General features: G+C 51.9%; 1 protein-coding gene across 3 annotated transcripts in view; it reads left to right on the top strand.

Annotated features, from left to right (window-relative positions):
* The window catches only part of CUX2 (cut like homeobox 2), a 257,950-nt gene extending 240,936 nt beyond the window's left edge, over positions 1 to 17,014 (top strand). For all 3 annotated transcript variants that reach the window (XM_028116664.1, XM_088019341.1, XM_088019340.1), the window contains exons 17-22: positions 752 to 1,539; positions 2,306 to 2,465; positions 8,921 to 9,190; positions 10,389 to 10,577; positions 11,790 to 12,063; positions 16,213 to 17,014. In XM_028116664.1, coding sequence (XP_027972465.1) covers positions 752 to 1,539; positions 2,306 to 2,465; positions 8,921 to 9,190; positions 10,389 to 10,577; positions 11,790 to 12,063; positions 16,213 to 17,014 — 2,483 coding nt within the window. The remainder of the gene's footprint in view (positions 1 to 751; positions 1,540 to 2,305; positions 2,466 to 8,920; positions 9,191 to 10,388; positions 10,578 to 11,789; positions 12,064 to 16,212) is intronic.
* Positions 17,015 to 18,277: the final 1,263 nt, after the last annotated feature.

Genomic DNA, 18,277 nt, shown 5'->3' with positions numbered 1-18,277 from the left:
GGCGTGGAGCCTGCTTAAGATTCTCTCTCCCTCTGCCCCTCCCCCCCCATGCACACTCTCTGTCTCTAAAAACATAGTAATAATAAGACAAAAGGCAACGTCATAGCAGAGTGGACCAGCCAGGGAGCTTTCCATTCAGGGTCTGTGAAGAGGTAGCAAGAGAAAAAAACGCCTGGGTTCTTAACCCCATGCCACTGATAAGAGTGAATGCCACGCAGAAAGCAACTAGCAGTCCCCCAGGGAGGAAATGAATATGGCTGACTGCTAACTCGAGAGTTCTAGTCTCAGAATTGAAGGAAATATCCAGGATGGGGACAAAGGTTTATATCCTTTATCGTTGTTCACAACAGTGACAAACTAGAAACAACCTAAGTGTCCAGCAGTGGGGGAATCAGGTAAATAAAGCAGAGAATATCCCTTCAAGTGGCATAGGTAGTCACCAAAGATAGAACTTTTAATCATGAGGAAAAAATACTCATGTTGATACTAAGGGGGGATGAACCAGGTTACCCTCCCACATCAAGGATGATCACCCCATGCATGCGGTTAGAAAGCAGACCAGAAGCAATACATGACGATATTCCATGTGGTTGCCTTTGGCGGAGATACTAAATTCATTTACCTGGCTGGCTTTATTGCAGTATCTTCACAGTATCTCCAAAGCATGCTTATACTGATGCTGGGAACATCTTTGCCCTTCAAACCATGCCCTGACCCTGGGCCTCTGGCCACCCTTTCATCCTCCCGATAGGTGAGTCCAAGAACGCGACAGCCCCACTCAGCATCACCAATGGCACAGCCCCTGCCAGCACCTCAGAAGATGCCATCAAGAACATTCTGGAGCAAGCACGCCGCGAGATGCAGGCGCAACAGCAGGCGCTGCTGGAGATGGAGGCAGGCCCCCGGGGCCGCTCAGTGCCTCCCTCGCCCCCAGAGCGGCCGTCGCTGGCTGCCGTGAGCCAGACCGGGGCCCCGACCTACGTCAAGCAGGAGGACAGCAGTGGCGGCAGTGGCGGGGGGACCAGCAGCAGCGCCACACAGACGTCCCTCACGGTCCTGTCCCCCGCAGCCTTCGTGCAGAGCATCATCCGGAAGGTCAAGTCGGAGATCGGAGACGCCGGCTACTTTGACCACCACTGGGCCTCGGACCGCGGCCTGCTCAGCCGCCCCTATGCCTCTGTCTCGCCCTCCCTCTCCTCCTCCTCCTCCAGCTACTCTGGACAGCCCAACGGGAGGGCCTGGCCCCGCGGGGATGAGGCCCCCTCAGCCCCTGAGGACGAGGCGGCAGGGGCCGAGGACGAGGCCCCCAGGCTGGGCGAGCTGAAGTCTGAAGGGGGCGTCCCGGAGGCCGGCAGCGGTGGGCGGCTGGCCTACTACCCTGCGTATGTGCCCCGCACACTGAAGCCCACCGTGCCGCCCCTGACCCCCGAGCAGTACGAGCTTTACATGTACCGGGAGGTGGACACCCTGGAGCTGACACGCCAGGTCAAGGAGAAGCTAGCCAAGAATGGAATCTGCCAGAGGATCTTTGGGGAGAAGGTGAAGATAGTGGGGCCCACCCCCAAGAAGCTCAGGGGGCCGTGGGGCCCATGGGACCTGGGGAGGGAGGACCACCTGAGGACCCAGCCCCCAGCGTTTATGGTCTGGAAAGAGAGGTTATGTGTATGAACAGGAACAAGGCAAAAGCAGGATTCAAACCCAGGTCTGCATGACCCCAAACCCTTTTTCCTGCATCCACCTGTCCCTGGGTCCTGGGGGAAGGGCACCATAGGCAGGGCTGACATTCAGTCCTATGGTTGTTTGAGCAGTGAAATGCTTCTGTCTGCTTAGGAATAGCTACTTACCTCCTCTCCTCCAGAACCCTCCATCCCTCTCGATGGTCCACCCACTAAAGGGTTAAGGCTCAGCCCAGCCAGGGGTGCCCTGCAGTACCAGTGGTTAAGTAGTTTTTAACAGCACCTCTGCCCATAGCAGAGGAACAGGCAAAGGGTCAGGTGAGCTGAGAGATAGGAGTGACTTAAGTGGAAGACACTGGAAGACTTCCTGGAGGAGGGGGCATTTGAGGGCTCTTAAAGTCAGGAAGGATTCTTACACGTAGGGAAATCTGGAAGGGCACTGCTGATGGGGGGCATGGCCCAGGCACACAGCAGGCACCTGGGAAATGAACAAATCAAGGCAGCCCTGGTCTCCCAGAGAATCCGAGTGAACAGTGGTCCCTATGGATCTCACGGAGAGGGAGGGAGAGGAGGCCAGGGAATGGCCCAGGAGCCTACCTCCCTACCCTTCCTGCTCCGCCCATCCCCAGGTGCTGGGCCTGTCCCAGGGCAGTGTGAGCGACATGCTGTCCCGGCCAAAGCCCTGGAGCAAGCTGACGCAGAAGGGGCGAGAGCCCTTCATCCGCATGCAGCTGTGGCTCTCGGACCAGCTCGGCCAGGCCATCAGCCAGCAGCCCAGCGCCTCCCAGGGTGAGTGTGGTCGGGGCCCTCTCGTAGGATGCTGCCAGCCCCCCAGAACTGCCATTCCCAGCTGCCATTTCCCTGCTCCACCTTTCATCCTTCAACCAGAATGCCCTCTGTTGGTGGTTTTAGACTCTAGGTGGCGCCAGGATTCCTAGAGCAAGTGGAGAAAATACTTTGCTTGCGGAGCCGAAGCCGCAACCCCCCATCCCCTGACCAGAATCGCTGACTGAATCTCTCTTTCCCAGTGATGCAACACGCAGCCTCAGAAGCCTTAGCACAGAGATTTGGGCTGTTATCCATCCATCAGTGATGCACAGGCAGGGTGGGGTCTGAACGTTGCCTGGGTGAGGAAACTCGGGCTCAGAGAGTTACCCAAAGTCACAGAGCAGAGATGGAAGGACAGAATCCGGGGAGGGACTCTAGGAAGCCCACGCTCCCTCCCCCACAACGACCAGTGGGCAGGTCAGTCGGAGTCCGGGTAAGGTGCAGGTATCAACAAGAATACTACCAGAAACATAATGTCAGGCAACAAAAGCATCCCAGGTGATGGTGTTTATTTTAGAAGTTCATGGCCACAAGACAAGACAGCACATTGTTGCAGCATTGGCTACAAGCCTGTGCATTAAAATGTCAAAAAGAGGGGCGCCTGGCTGGCTCAATCGGTAGAGCATGTGACTCTTGATCTCAGGGTTGTGAGTTCAAGCCCCATGTGGGGCATAGAGCTTACTTAAAAAAAAAAAAAGTCAAAAAGAGCCACCACTCACCAGCCCGGGAAGAGGGGTTCCATGGGGGAGGGGAGGGCTCTGGCTGGCTCTGTTGCTTTTTGTCTTTAAAACAAACAGGGAGATTTGAAGCAAATAAGGGAGCATTAACATCTATTAAGGGCATGGACCCAGGGAAGGGAAGGAAGATTTACGTTTTCTTTTCAGTATATTTCTATACTTTGAAATATTTTATAATCAAAAATTTTAATTGAAAAACCCTGCTCCATCAGGCAGGTGTAAGGACTAATGCAGCCTTTCTAATGACAGTTGCCATTTGTCACACACAAGGCTGAGCATTTGCAGTATCTTCCTCCTTAATCCTCACATCAGTCTTGACCAGAGGGACTATTTGTCATTCCCATCTTACAGAAGAAGAAATGGAGGGTCTGAGTAGCACAGTGATGTGCCCAAGGTCATCAGCCAGTTAGTAGCAGAACCAGGATTAGAATGCAGGGCTTTTAGCCATTAGGGTCCCTAGGAGTGCTTACCCCAGAGCCCATAGCTGTGAAAGAGTTCCCATTCTTGTGTTGTGTTGTATTGTAATTAATCTGTTTATTGTTGTAAAACTCACATCATTTACCATTTGAACCATTTTTAAAGTGTACGATTCAGTAGCATTTAGTACATCCAAAACTTTGTGCAACCCCCCCGCCCCCCCCTGCTCTCTCTCACCCCAGGACATTCTTATCACCCCAAAAGGAACCCTGTGAGCATTAATCAGTCATGCCCACTCACCCCTCCCCCAGGCCCTGCCACCACCAATCTGCTTCCTGCCTGTGTGGATTTGCCTCTTCTGGACATTCATACATTATGTGGCCTTTTGTGTCTGGCTTCTTTCACTGAGCATCATGTTTTCAAGGCTCATCCATGTTGTAGTCTGTCTCAGTACTTCATTCCTGTCTATGGCCAAATAATATTTCCATGTGCAGATAGACCGCCTTCTGGCGATTGTGAATGATGCTGCTGTGAACATTCACGCACATGTTTTTGAACACCTGTTTTTGATGCCTTCGGATTATATACCTCAGAGTGGAATTGCTGGGTCGGATGATAATTCTATAACTTACTGAGGAGCTTCCAAACTGTTTTCCATAGTGATTGCACCCTTTTACAGCCTGGGCAGCAATGTCAGGGGAGGGGGTCCTATTTCTTTACATTCTCACCAACACCTGCTATTCTCTGTGTTTGAAGCCATCCCCGTGGGTGTGAGTTGGCATCTCATTGTAGTTCTGATTTGCATTTCCCCAAGGTCGAATTGTTTTGGCTTTTAAAAATGTCTTTGTAGTGTAAGGATAGGGTTATGCTAAGACAGTCAAGAATGGCGTTCCTGGTGGAAGAACAGCACAAGCAAAAGCTAGGAGGGAGGATCCTTCCCAGATTAGGAAGGGAGTGAGGTCCAGTGGACGCCTTGTCCCTGCCCCTGCCGCCAACACCCGCAGACCAGGAAGCCAGGGCCCACATTCATGGAGGCAGAGATGTGGGCAGTGGCTGCTGGCTTGGGGTGGGGGGGGTGGCTGATCCAACTAAGACCCCCAGAGCCACCACCTGTCCACAACCTAGAGGCAGGAGAGGGCTCCATTGCCCACAAGGTCCCACATAGTCTGGCCAGGGGGTTGAGTATGGACCTGTTCCAGCCCCCATTTTGTCCATGGCCCGGGGAGTTGGGGGTGAGCCGGATGACAGGGGAGCCTTCTGAAGCATGCCCCCCTGCCCCACCCCCCGCCCCAGCTGCCCACCAGCAGAGCCTTGGTCAAGTAACAGGCTCTTCGGCCCTGCGCACAGTGGTCTGCGTGGGTCCTGCAGCCACTTGTGTCTGAGGCTTTCTGCTCAGAATTCTCCAGCTCCCCCCACGTGGTCTCTGACTCCCGCACTGAGTCTCTCCCACCGTCGTTGTCCTTTCTCCCCCCTCCCTTGTCTTTCTTGCTGCCTTTTTCCACTCTTTGTCCCAGTCTCTCCCCCCATCTCCTTCTTTCCCTGTTCCTCTCTCCCACTCTGTGCCTGTCCCGACCCTGTGTCCCCCTGTCGCTTCATCTCTCTCCTTCCATCTCTCCCTCACTGTCTCTCTCCATCACGACCAACTGTCCTGTTTGCCCAGGACACAGGACTTGCTGTCCTACAACCAGCAAAGTCCTGGGCAAACAGACCAGGTGGTCACCCTGCTGTCCCCACTCTGCCCTGCCAACATCCGTCTCCAAGGCCCTTGCTCAAGCCCCAGCCAACCTGTTTGTGTTCAACCTCCCAGCCCTTTATAATTAGTGGGTTCCTCCTGATAGAGTTGATTTCTGAATCTTTCGATAATTTTGTTGGAAGTGGTACTCGAAGTCTGAGTAGTCAGAAAAGGCCGGCACTGGGGCGCCTGGGTGGCTCAGTCGTGAAGCGTCTGCCTTCGGCTCAGGTCATGGTCCCAGGGTCCTGGGATCGAGCCCCGCATCGGGCTCCCTGCTTGGCGGGAAGCCTGCTTCTCCCTCTCCCACTCGCCCTGCTTGTGTTCCCTCTCTCGCTGTGTCTCTCTCTGTCAAATAAATAAATAAAAATCTTTAAAAAAAAAAAAAAAAAGAAGGCCGGCATTCTGCCTGGAGGCTGGCTGATTTCAGGCTCATCATCTGGGTCTCCCTCCGTCTCCTCATCCCGCTCCCTCTCTAGTTGGAAATCTGGCCCTTTAGGAGGGGATGCAGTGTTCCAAGAGGCAGATGCCTTTGAAGACTCTCGATTCTCCTCCAGCTGAGCCCAGCTCCTCTCCCATGCCAGTGATGGATGGACTCTCAATACAGCCTCTTGCTTTCCCAGGCTGGCCCTTCCCCACCAGCTCTGTGTCTCTGCTGGTGACAGCGACAAGGGACGTGTCAGCTCCAGCATCACACGGATGCCACCCGAATGAGCCCGATTTGGGGGCGGGGGGAACAATGTGTCTTTATGATGCCAGATGTGGGCTGCCAGCTCCACGGGGCTGCAATGTCACTGCTCAGAACTTTGAGGCTTCACTTTGCACCTTGCAAGGGAACACAGAGGTCCTGGCCAAAATTTATTCACTCAACAGACTTCTGCCCAGCACCTCCTTCCTCCTTCCTCCCCAGGCTCTAGAACTCACCCACGACTAACGTGTGTTCCCGGCCTGCCAGGGGCTTCTAGTGGAGAAGAGGACAGTGTCGGATATAAGCAGACCTCAGCTTGCCGCTACTAGTCCCCGTGTGACCTTGGACACATTGCCCAATAGCTCTGAGCCTCAGTTTCCTCCTCTATAAAATGGGATGACATGGTAGCTACCTCCTAGAGATGTTACAAAGGTCATTGAGATCACATAACATTATTCTGGACATGTAATAAGTACCCGGTAAAAGGAAGTTTTATTAATTATCATCATCATCATCGTTGTCATCATTGTCATCTGGTAAGGGTGAGATCTGGCACAAGAAGGAAATTATAGTGAAGTGTAACAATGTAGTCAAAGTGCTATTATACCTTAAAGGTGTGCACCTCAGGGAAGGGACGTTTGGGACTGGGTCTCGAAGGATGCATAGGAGTTCAAGGTTAGGGAGAAGGCCTTCAGGATGGCAAAAGCATAGGGGCTTAGAAGAGCCTAGGAGGTTGGGTGGGAGGGGATGATTGGGCTGTGGAGAGTAGCTCCAGGTCTGTGGGGTGGGGTTCCTACAAGAGAGTCCAGAGCCTTAAAACACTAGGACAAGGAGAACACATTTCACGTGCAAGGGTCAATGGGGAGCCATTTAAGGTTCTGGAACATAGTAATCCACTTGCTTTCCACAGGGAAGGAAAAATCCATCTAGAGCAGGGGCTCAGGATATTCTTTCTGGAATCAAACCACTGCAGGATGGTTGTGGGGCTCTTTTCACTTCCTAGCCATCATACATTTTTATGCTTCACGGATTTAGGGCAGGCAGCAGCCAAATGTCTTGAAGTAGAGGAAACTGTTTCTAATTTGCTGGAAGGTACCAGGTGCACCAGCACTGGGATTCCTCAACCCTCCACCATGGTCCCCACCCCTTTAGGGGCATCTCCTCAGGCACCTCCCCTCGGCCTGGGATAGTCAGGAGGCTCAGCTCATGCCCGAAAGCCCAGTGGGAGACTGACTCCTCAGGAGGTGACCTGCATCCTCTCATGGAGTCCTCTTGACGGCACCGCAGGGAGGGGGGCTGCTGTAGGCATGGTGCCACGTGCTCTGCGGAGCCATTTAACAGATTCAGGGACCGGGGGTCTGGCAAGGTTGTCCCACCCAACTTGTCTTCCAAATGGCCTTTGACAAATGAAAACCGTGGCTTATAAACTCACTTTTTAAAGATGTCACTGTACCGTGGACATCTGTGTTTTTTTTAGCTTTATTGAGATACATTTGACATAGTAACATTGTGTAAGTTTAAAGTATACAGCGTGATGATTTCATAGGCATATATATTGCAAAATGTTTACCACAATAAGACTAGCTAACACATCCTTCACCTCACATAATTACCATTTTGTTGTTCTGTTGGGAATAGTGAAGTTCTGCTCTCATAGGCAAGTGTCAAGTATATAATGCCGAATTGTTCACCATAGTCACCACACTGTATGTTACATCCCCAGAACTGACTCATCTTATGTGGACGTCTTTTCATTATGTTATTTTTCAATGCTTCAGGGAATCCCCATATTTTATTTAGTTAATCTCTGGTGGTTGGGTTTATAGAGGGTTGCCAACTTACTTTTTGGAACTTTTCATTTTTGAAGTAATTTCTAATTAATTGAAGAGTTGAAACAATGGAACAACAGACTCCCTGTACCCGACACACAGACTCACCAGTTGCTTATTTTGCCATGTTTGTGCCTTTCTCTCCTGACCACTGGAGATATTAGTTCATATCATGTCCCTTTACCCCTAAATGCTTCAACAAGCATTTCCCAAGAATGAGAAACCTGACAATGATACAATACCATTGATGTAGCCCACTATCTATATTCAGGTTTCTTTGGTTGTCCCAATAATATCCTTTATATAGTTTTTTAAAGTAAACTCTATGCCCAGTGTGGGGCTTGAACTCACAACCCCAAGATCAAGAGACTCCACAGACTGAGCCAGCCAGGCACCCGCCCCATCCTTTATAAAATTTTGTTTCTCCCTGTCCAGGATCGGAGTCAGGAATACTTGTATTTTGTAGTCCTGTCTCTTTAGTCTCCCAATTTGAACAGTCTTCTGCATCTCTTTTTTTCCAGTTTTGACATTTTTGAAGCCCGGAAGCCAGTAATTCTATAGACAGCCTCAATCCAGCTTTGTCTGCTGCCTCCTCGTGATTAGGTTCAGGCCCTGCACTTTGGGCAGGAATATCACAGAAGTGAAGTGAAGCTGTGTCCTCAGTACATTGCAGCAGGAGGAACCAATTGTTGATTTGTCCTTTCACTGGTGATGTTACCTTTGGTCCTTTGGTTAAGGTGATGTCTGCCAAGTAGCTGTATCCTGTAGAGTTACTGTTTTTCCCTTTGTAATTAGTAAGTATCCTATAGGGAGATACTTTGAGACCATGTAAATATGCTACTCTTGATCAAACTTTCGTCTGCTAGTTTTTGCATCCAGGATGGTCCCTGCCTAAGATACTACTATGGTGGTTGCAAAATGGGCTGTTGCCAACACTTGGCTCCAACAAACACCCAAACCATGTGTGTCTGTTCCAAATGGCAGTGACTGCCTTCTCTGTCTCTCTGTGCCCACAGCCAGTCCCACGGAACCAAGGTCCTCACCGTCCCCACCACCTAGCCCCACAGAGCCGGAGAGGAGCTCCCAGGAGCCCTTGATCCTTGCACTGGAGGGCAGCAAGGAGAACCAGCAGCCGGAGGGACGCTCCAGCTCCTCGCTGGGGGGGAAGATGTACTCGGGCAGCCAGACCACAGGGGGTATCCAGGAGATTGTGGCCATGTCCCCCGAGCTGGACACATACTCCATCACCAAGAGAGTCAAAGAGGTCCTCACGGACAACAACCTAGGTACAGGGTGGCGGGAATCAGGGATGCTGCCTCCTAGCCTGTTTGGCTCTTACTTGCTTTGAGCAGAGTGCCCACAGTGAGATCCTGGGGCCCAGGGTCCAGCCTGCAGGGGCCGGTCAGCCCAGAGGCAACCAGGACCCTCTGGAAAGCATCTGACTCTGACCTGGTTCCCTAGAGTAGGACAAACGGGGGGTGAGTGCAGGTCTGATGTGACCTGAAATCCTCAGCCCACAGCGACAGTGAGACTCTAGCACAATCCTGACATAGGCTCAGGCCCCTTGTCCTCAGGGGACACAGGAGAAACCTGTTCTCTTTCACTCTATGGATCACAAACGCCTCTGAGTCTCCATTGCCGATCATGACCCTCTCCCAGAGGGATGCACACAGACCCCGAATTCTTCACTGTAATTTCTATTATAAAAATAAGACATGTTCCTTATTTTAAAATATCAAACAGTATAGAAAAAAAAGCTAAAAAGTAAAATTCCCCTAAGCCCCCAATCATACTCCAGTTTTTATATATCTTTGATACTTCCTAAAAACATTCAAGAATATATGTATACCTGATCTTTTATTTTTTTCTATGTAGATGAATTTGCATACATACTACCCTATAACTGGCTTTTTAAAAGTGAACCCTGTTTTAGACACCCTTCCACATTAGAATGATCAGAACACCTGCAGTCTTCTTCCCTGTTGCCAAGTGTTGCAGACCCCCCACATTTTTGACCCACTTGATGAGCATTTTGTTTGTTTCCAATTTCCTTTTGCCTCTGAAACCAGGGAAGTGGTTTCATGCATTTCATGCGTCTTTGTTTTGAGCAAGCACGACTGGAGGGAATTGCAGGATCAGAGAATATACGCATTGAAATTTTGATACAATATGTCAAATTACTTACTAACGAGGTAACACTAATTTGTACACAGAAAGTTTTCAGACCTGCTCCGGGATCTCCTAGGAGTGAAGGAAATCTAAATTGTGAAAGCATTTTTGTTGGTAGCTGTTGGGTCCCCTACCCCCAACCTCCTATTTTGCAGAAAAGTCCCTTCTAGTTTCCCCCCGGGTGTGGGTTCCCTCCCACATGTGTATGGTGCTTCCCTCTGAGTTAGTGGAGACGTCCCGGGTTCTCTTTTTCTTGTCTCTCCTGGGCGCACTCGGCCCAGCCTGGGGTAACAGGTTGCCCTCCCCTGTCCCTAGGGCAGCGGCTGTTCGGGGAGAGCATCCTGGGGCTGACACAGGGCTCCGTGTCTGACCTGCTGTCCCGCCCCAAACCTTGGCATAAGCTGAGCCTAAAGGGACGGGAGCCCTTTGTACGCATGCAGCTGTGGCTCAATGACCCCCAGAATGTGGAGAAGCTGAGGGACATGAAGAAGCTGGAGAAGAAAGGTGAGCACCGGGTATTCTGGGCGTGGCTTCAGGTTTTTCCATTGCAACCATATCTAGTTGTAACCCAAAGAAAGCCAGCGCCCCAAGGCCCCATCTCAACCTGGTGTGGGGCTGCAAAACACAACAATCCCCCAGCGCATAATTGAAAGCAACTAAACCATTTACTGTTTCTCCCATGAAAACCCCTATACCCCAACTCTCTCAGCATCCTTCCATACACCCATAGCCGCTTCAAAGTCTTTTGTCAACCCCAACTGCACATTCCCCAGAATGCTCTCTCTCTGATCCCCCTTTGCCTGTAACCCAGACTCTACACAAACAAAGCACAAAAGTGGCCCAGCAGACAGGAATTCTCCCTCCTGGGGGTGGGCGAGGAGATTGCGGATTCTTCCATCATCCAATATTATATCCCTGAAAAACTGAGCGGGCACTGAGCACCTGCTGTGTGCCCGCCCACTCTCATGCTGTGATGAAGGGAGTCTAAAAAAGCTCAAGGTTGGGAGAGGAGGTACAAGGAACTGAAAAGCTGTCACTCAGGGCACCAAGGCAGTTCCCGGTGAGGGCCCAGGGCCAAGCCAGGCTGTGAAGGGCCCACTCTCTGTTGGTCTCAGACAACTCTGCACTTGAGAACTTGGCCCGCCACTTCCTGGCTCTGTGACCTTGGGCAAGTCGCTCCCTCTCTTTGTGCCTCATTCTCCTTCATCTGAAGAGTCTCAGGGCATTGCTGTGAGGATAAAATTACATCCTCCATTCTTGAAGCGGGCTTCTTTTTCCCACATTTTGGTGATTTGGGGTTGAGATGCATCATGCAATTATGGGGATCATTTAAATGAATGTCCTGCCCTGGCCCCGCAAGACTGTAGTGAAATTCAGTGACACTTCTGTCAACCAAGAGACCATAGCATAGCATAGCACCTGGTGTTGAGCATTTCCTATCTCTGAGCACCCAGCTAAGCTCTCTGCATACTTAACACCTGGGTGCTAACGACCAGACTTCAGAGGCAGGTGTAGGCAGACAAGCATCTCAGCGGAGGGTTTGGAAGGATGTGGAAGCAGGAGCAGAGGAGGGAGGAAAGGATGAAACTGGCAGTGGGCCCCAGAGTGTGAGGCACCGGCCCAGAGCCGCCCCCACCCCTGCTCCAGCCACCACTAGGGGATGACCCGGCCTCTGGTCTGCACCCCCTCAGTGCTTCCTTCCCCCGCCTGCCCCAGCCTACCTCAAGCGCAGGTACGGTCTCATCAGCACTGGCTCAGACAGCGAATCCCCAGCCACCCGCTCAGAGTGCCCCAGCCCCTGCCTGCAGCCCCAGGACCTGAGCCTCCTGCAAATCAAGAAGCCCCGAGTGGTGCTGGCGCCCGAGGAGAAGGAGGCACTGAAGAAGGCCTACCAGCTGGAGCCCTACCCCTCCCAGCAGACCATCGAGCTCCTCTCCTTCCAGCTCAACCTCAAGACCAACACCGTCATCAACTGGTTCCACAACTACAGGTACGGTGCCCGGCCGTGCCTGCTGGGAGGGTGGCCGGAGTGCGGCCGGACCCCTGCCCCATCCCAGGCCCAGGGGGGAGCCCAGCTTGGCCTCTGGGAGGTATGGCCCAGGTGTTTAGATTCGGAGTCTAGGCAAACCTGGGCATAAATCCCAGCTCCACCATTTCCAGCTGTGAGCCCCTGAGCACGTCGCTTCACCTCCCTGATTCGGAGTTTCCTGACCTATAAAATGGGAACTGTACTGGGATCTGTTTCCTGGAGTTGAGCCCTGATTCAGTGGGCAGTGGGATCTGTTTCCTGGAGTTGAGCCCTGATTCGGTGGGTAGTGGGATCTGTTTCCTGGAGTTGAGCCCTGATTCGGTGGGTAGTGGGATCTGTTTCCTGGAGTTGAGCCCTGATTCGGTGGGCAGTGGGATCTGTTTCCTGGAGTTGAGCCCTGATTCGGTGGGCAGTGGGATCTGTTTCCTGGAGTTGAGCCCTGATTCGGTGGGCTAGCATATTTACATAACGTACTGGCCACATGGTATGGGGTAGGTGATGATACTGTTGTCACCTATCTTAATTTGTGTCTGCCTCTCTGAAGGGACAGGGAATGGTGTTTGGGGCATAGGACTGAGGAGCCCTAACTACCCATTGAGCCTCATGTGGGAGCCCTGATTTGGGACTATTGGCCTCTCCCACTCCGGAGGCCAAAAGAAACCCCTCTGGCAGCCCCTCAGTCTCCCCCCGCCTGGAGGAGTGGGTGATCCCTTTGTCTGCGGCTGCCTCCCACTCACCGGTCCCTAGTCTTGGGGGTCACCGACTTGCAGTGGCTGGGCTTCTGGGAGTTCAGCGCCGGGGCTGGCTGGGAGCGTTGACGGGGTGCAGCGGTGCCCGAGGAGACTGCCAAGGGGCTTGCTGAGTTCAGCTGAGAGCCCTGTGGAGAAGGCTTGATGGGATTCCAGGGACCATCTCTGAGCTGCTCTCCACCCCCCTCCGCCAAGCTTCCTGAGCAAGAAAGGTCTCTGGTGTCCATGCAGTGCCAGAGAGAGCCCGTCCACGTGTTCCAGGGGGCAGGGAGAAGGTCTCTTACTCCCCAGGGGAGAAGAGGAAGGAGGAACCTGGAAAGGTGAAACATTTGAAATCTCCTCTCTCCACTGCCCAGGCATGGGCACCCCAAAGACCTGAGTTCAGTCCCACCTCGGCTGTGTGTTCTTGGGCAAGTTACTGTACTTCTCTGGGTCTCATCCCTATTTTACAGATAAGGCAGATAAGGAATCTAATACTTAACCCACAATGCTGAATCAAGGATCAAATGAAAAAACGTCAGGCATAAATATATTGTTAAATATTGCTGCTTATGATCTGGCTCAGATTCAGGGCCTTCCAAACAGCAAACAACACAGGTCCCTAAATCCTCACATCCTCCTTCCCTTCCTGCGGAATATGGGGATGTCCTCTCCCCTCTTGTTCCCCGTAGGAACTGAGCACTCCATTTTTATCCAACGTATTCATTCAACAGATAGTTACAATGTATGCACAGTGACCCAGGATCTGGAGATACAGGGCTTCAAAGCCATCATCCTGGGGCGCCTGGGGGGCTCAGTCAGTTAAGCGTCTGCCTTCAGCTCAGGTCACGATCCCAGGGTTCTGGGATCGAGCCCCACATCAGGCTCCCTGCTCAGCGGGGACTCTGCTTCTCCCTCTCCCTCTGTGATCTCTCTTGCTCTCACTGTCTCTCACTCTCAAATAAATAAAATCTTAAAAAAAAAAAAAAAGCCATCATCCCTGCCCTTAGAGAGCTTAAAATTGTGAACCAGATCATTTTACTACAACCTAATTGCTGTAAAGGGAGGAATAAGGGGCTGAGGGAAAAGGGAATTCTGTCCAGGGAAGACTACGGAAGAGGTGGCATTTAAGCTGGGTTTTAAAGGATGACTAAGAATTTGCACCGAGGAGCCGAGAGAATTCCACTCCAAAAATAAGAAACTGGTCTCAAAGAGTTACAGGAGAACATATCATTTCCTTTCGTAAATGTTTATTGAGCACCTGCTCTGCACCAGGCACTGAAGAGAACAAGACAAAGCCCTTGCCCTTACTATCTCTTACAGACCAGCAGAGACAGTCACTATTACATGAGCATTCATAGTAATACATCATTACAAACTGCACTGAACTCTGGGAAAGGTGAACAACAAGATGTTTTGAGAATAAATTATCAGGGAGGGGCGCCTGGGTGGCTCAGTCAGTTAAGTCTCCAGCTCTTGGTTTCAGCTCAGGTCATAATCTCAGGGTTGTGGGATTGAGCCCCGAGTCAGGCTCTGCACTCAGAGTGGAGTCTACTGGAGATTGTCTCGCTCTCCCTCTGCTTCTCCCCCTGCTCATGTGCTCGCTCTCTCCCTCTCTCAGATAAATAAATATAATCTTTAGCGGTGCCTGGGTGGCTCAGTCATTAAGCATCTGCCTTCGGCTCAGGTCATGATCCCGGGGTCCTGGGATCGAGCCCCGCGTCGGGCTCCCTGCTCCGCGGGAAGCCTGCTTCTCCCTCTCCCCCTCCCCCTGCTTGTGTTCCCTCTCTTGCTGTGTCTCTCTCTGTCAAATAAATAAAAATTGTTTAAAAAGAGAGACTATTTATACTATGGTGTGAGTGACTATTAGCCTCATATTTATATTTGTTCTACAGTTTAGATCGTCTAATGATGGAACTTCAGACACTGAGCCATCCTAAACGCCCCCTCCACTCTCACCTCAGTGGAACCCACTGGGCTCTCCCTGATCGCAGGAGCTCTTCCCCCTTCTAGAGGAGACTGAGGGTGAAGGTGGAGTCCCCTGGATGGTGGGCTAATGCCACCTTTGTAGAGGGACTGGAGACTGAACCAGATGACCGCTCAGAGTCCTTGTAGGCCCAGGCTTCTGGGATGGGGCCCCATCACCAAACTGGACAGGGAGCCAGGGAGGCAAGGGAGTGTAGCCCGATCCCTGGGCCGCCAGCCCGACTGCTTGCTCTGTAGTCATGGCAGCCCCTGTGCTGCTCTGAGCCTTGTTTCCTGTATCTGTAGGAATGAGACTAATATCCTTTTCCTAATAAGGTTATTATGAAAAATAAATGAAATAATCTGCAAAAAGCACTTGGCCCGGTGCCTGATACATGATAAGCAGCCATTAACGTGATGTGTGTAACTTACAATTTTTAGTATTCTGTATCAATAACTTGTACTTCATTATCAATATGGGCAGAGGGCTACAGCAGGTAGCTGAGGAAGCCATTCTGTTCTATGACCTTGAGCGAGTCATTTGACTTCTCTGGACTTCATTCTACTGTTAGGAAAATAATGAATGGGGTTAGTCCCAATCCTGACCTGTCCTGCTTAAAACGTGTGTAAGACTGAGGTGCCCTCTGATGGCAGGGGAGCAGTTGAAGTGAAGAGAGAGCGAATGGGTTCTGGACTGGAATCTGGGCTTGCCAGGTTCTGCTCTGCCCACGTGCCGTGGTGACCTGTACAAGTCACTCTTCGCACCTCAGTTTCCCCGTCTGGGCTGATGTCTTAGAGCCCCCACAGGAAAGAAGCAGAGAGATGTTGCCACAAACTAGATCTGGGTTTGACTTCAAGAAATGCTCTAGACTGGTGCTGTCCAAAAGAAACATAATGCAAGCCACATGTGATTTAAAATTCTCTAGTAGCCACATTAAAAAACAGAAATACGTGAAATTAATTGTAACAGTGTATTTAGCCTAATGTAACCATTTCAGTGTGTAATCAATATAAAAACTTTACCAATGAGACCTTTTACTTTTCTTTGTATTAAGCCTTCAAAATCCAGTGTGTATTTTAACCCGTACAGCACATCTCCATTCAGACTAGCCACATTTTAAGTGCTCAAGAGCCACGTGTGGCCAGTGGTTCCTCTTTTGGACAGCGCAGGTCTAGATCATGAACTTTGGAATCCAGCAATCCCGAGGTCAGGCCCTGAACTCCACTACTTAGTGGCTGTGTGAGGCTTGTTTCCTCCTGTGTGAAGTAAGGCTAATAATAGCACCCACTAGTAAGGTTGTTGACAGGACTTACTAAGACACTGCATGTGAGGAGGCCCCTGGGAAAGTGGGTGGGGTCAAAATGCCACTTGTCTGGATTGAGTCCCGCCCCTCGCTCACCACCATCTCTGCCCCAGGTCCCGGATGCGCCGGGAGATGTTGGTGGAGGGGACCCAAGACGAACCAGACCTTGACCCCAGTGGGGGTCCTGGCATCCTACCACCAGGCCACTCCCACCCAGACCCTACCCCGCAGAGCCCCGACTCTGAGGCTGAGGACCAGAAGCCTACCGTGAAGGAACTGGATCTTCGGGAAGGCTCTGAGGAGAGCATCACACCCCCAACCACCCAGGACAAGGCCCAGGTGAGGATTAAGCAGGAACAGACTGAGGAGGATGCAGAGGAAGAGGCGGGCAACCAGCTCCAGGACTCAGGGGAGCCAGACAAAGGCCAAGGTTCCCCCAAAGAGGCGCATCCTGACCGTCCGGGTAACGACAGACTCCCTAAAGTGGCCCCGGGGCTCCTCCTTCCAGGCGGGACCACGCCGGACTGCCCCTCACTACAGCCCCCCCAGGAGGACGAGGGCGGGGAGCGGCTCCACCCGGACCCTCTAAGTTTTAAGTCGGTCTCAGAGTCCTCGCGCTGTAGCCTGGAGGTGTCCCTGAACTCACCCTCGGCTGCCTCCTCGCCGGGCCTCATGATGTCTGTGTCACCCGTCCCTTCCTCCTCAGCCCCCATCTCCCCGTCCCCACCCGGCGCCCCTCCTGCCAAAGTGCCGAGTGCCAGCCCCATCGCCGACACAGCTGGGGCTTTGCACCCCAGCGCCAAGGTGAACCCCAACCTGCAACGGAGACACGAGAAAATGGCCAACCTGAACAGCATCATCTACCGGCTGGAGAGGGCTGCCAATCGGGAGGAGGCCCTGGAGTGGGAGTTCTGAAGGCAGGGCCACGAGGGCAAAGGGCATCCCAGGGGGCCAGCTCTCCCCCTCTCACTCACTCTCCCAGACGGGGTGGGGGAAGGAAGGAAGGAACTCAGCCATCCAGATGTGGACAGCAGCGTTATGCAGTTTACGTTCTTTGTTGTAATCCTAGTTCTATGACGTTGTGAGTGAGCAGGCGGGCCAAGTGCCACTGCCTCTTCTTTGGGGCACCCCTCGCCCCCCCCCCACCCCGGGAGCATCCTCTTCTCCACCCCGGCCTCTCTGCGGGAGGCAGAAGCGACGTGGCACCACATTTTCACCTGGAAACTCCAAACTCTTTTAGAAAAATAAATATTTATAGACCTCTTTTAGATATTTTAATAAAGGATCCTTTGGAATTTATTCCCAGCCAATGCTGTTTTGATATTACAGAGAGTTATAAAATCAGGATGCTGTCACAACTGTTGCGAAGTATACCCTGAAGTTGTGTCGTTTTTGCCACTAGATGAGATTAAAAGAAGACAATTGTTCAAAGCCATCACGAAACACTGTAAGACTGACCAAAATTTAGATAACCCTTGAACTGCGGGTTTTTTTTTTTCCCCATATCTGTCTGTGAGACACAGCACATTGCTACTGCCCTTCCAGAAACCGTGCTGAAAAGAAAAAGTCCAAAAGACTCTAAATGAAAACCTCGATGCCGTCGAGGATGTGTTTCATTCTGGTGGTCTGTTTTGCAACCTTGATAACACAGAACGTCCCGTGCCGTTGTCAATGTTGTAGAGGTGTGGGCTGCGGCCAGCCATCCTCCCCAAGACGTGACGTGGTACAAAACTGCTTCCAGTCCCGCTCATCAGAAACCTGGGGGCCGCCGAGGTTGGACACCCAGCCTGTCCGTCTGCAGACAAGATGTGTTTCTGGATCCTTCGGAAAGCCAGGCGAGGGGTCCGGTGATTGGGGGGCAGCACTTGAGCTAAAGTGACCCTGTTCCCCCACCTGAATCGTGGCCACGGCACAGGAAGTCTCCCCACTGGCTTTCCAGAGCCGGACTGCAGCCGCCATCTTCCCCTCCCTGTGTTCTAAGAAAATAACAGCGTTGGTCATCCCACGAGTACCCAGCACCAAAAAGTAGATTCCTCCAACTAGAGACCCCAGCTCCCTTTACCTTGCCATCTCCTCTCTCAAGCTGACCCAAGTGCTGTTTCTGGAAGGCATCTGCAACTCCCAAACCCACACAGAACAAAGCGAGAGGGTTGAGTGCACTGCAGCATGACCACCGTA

The sequence above is a fragment of the Eumetopias jubatus genome, unplaced genomic scaffold (genome assembly GCF_037043125.1).
Source record: "Eumetopias jubatus isolate StellerSeaLion01/CBP00866 unplaced genomic scaffold, mEumJub1_p1.0 scaffold_16, whole genome shotgun sequence".
NCBI lineage: Eukaryota > Metazoa > Chordata > Mammalia > Carnivora > Otariidae > Eumetopias > Eumetopias jubatus.
The sequence above is the reverse complement of the archived record's forward strand: the minus strand, read 5'-3'. Positions and strand labels throughout refer to the sequence as shown.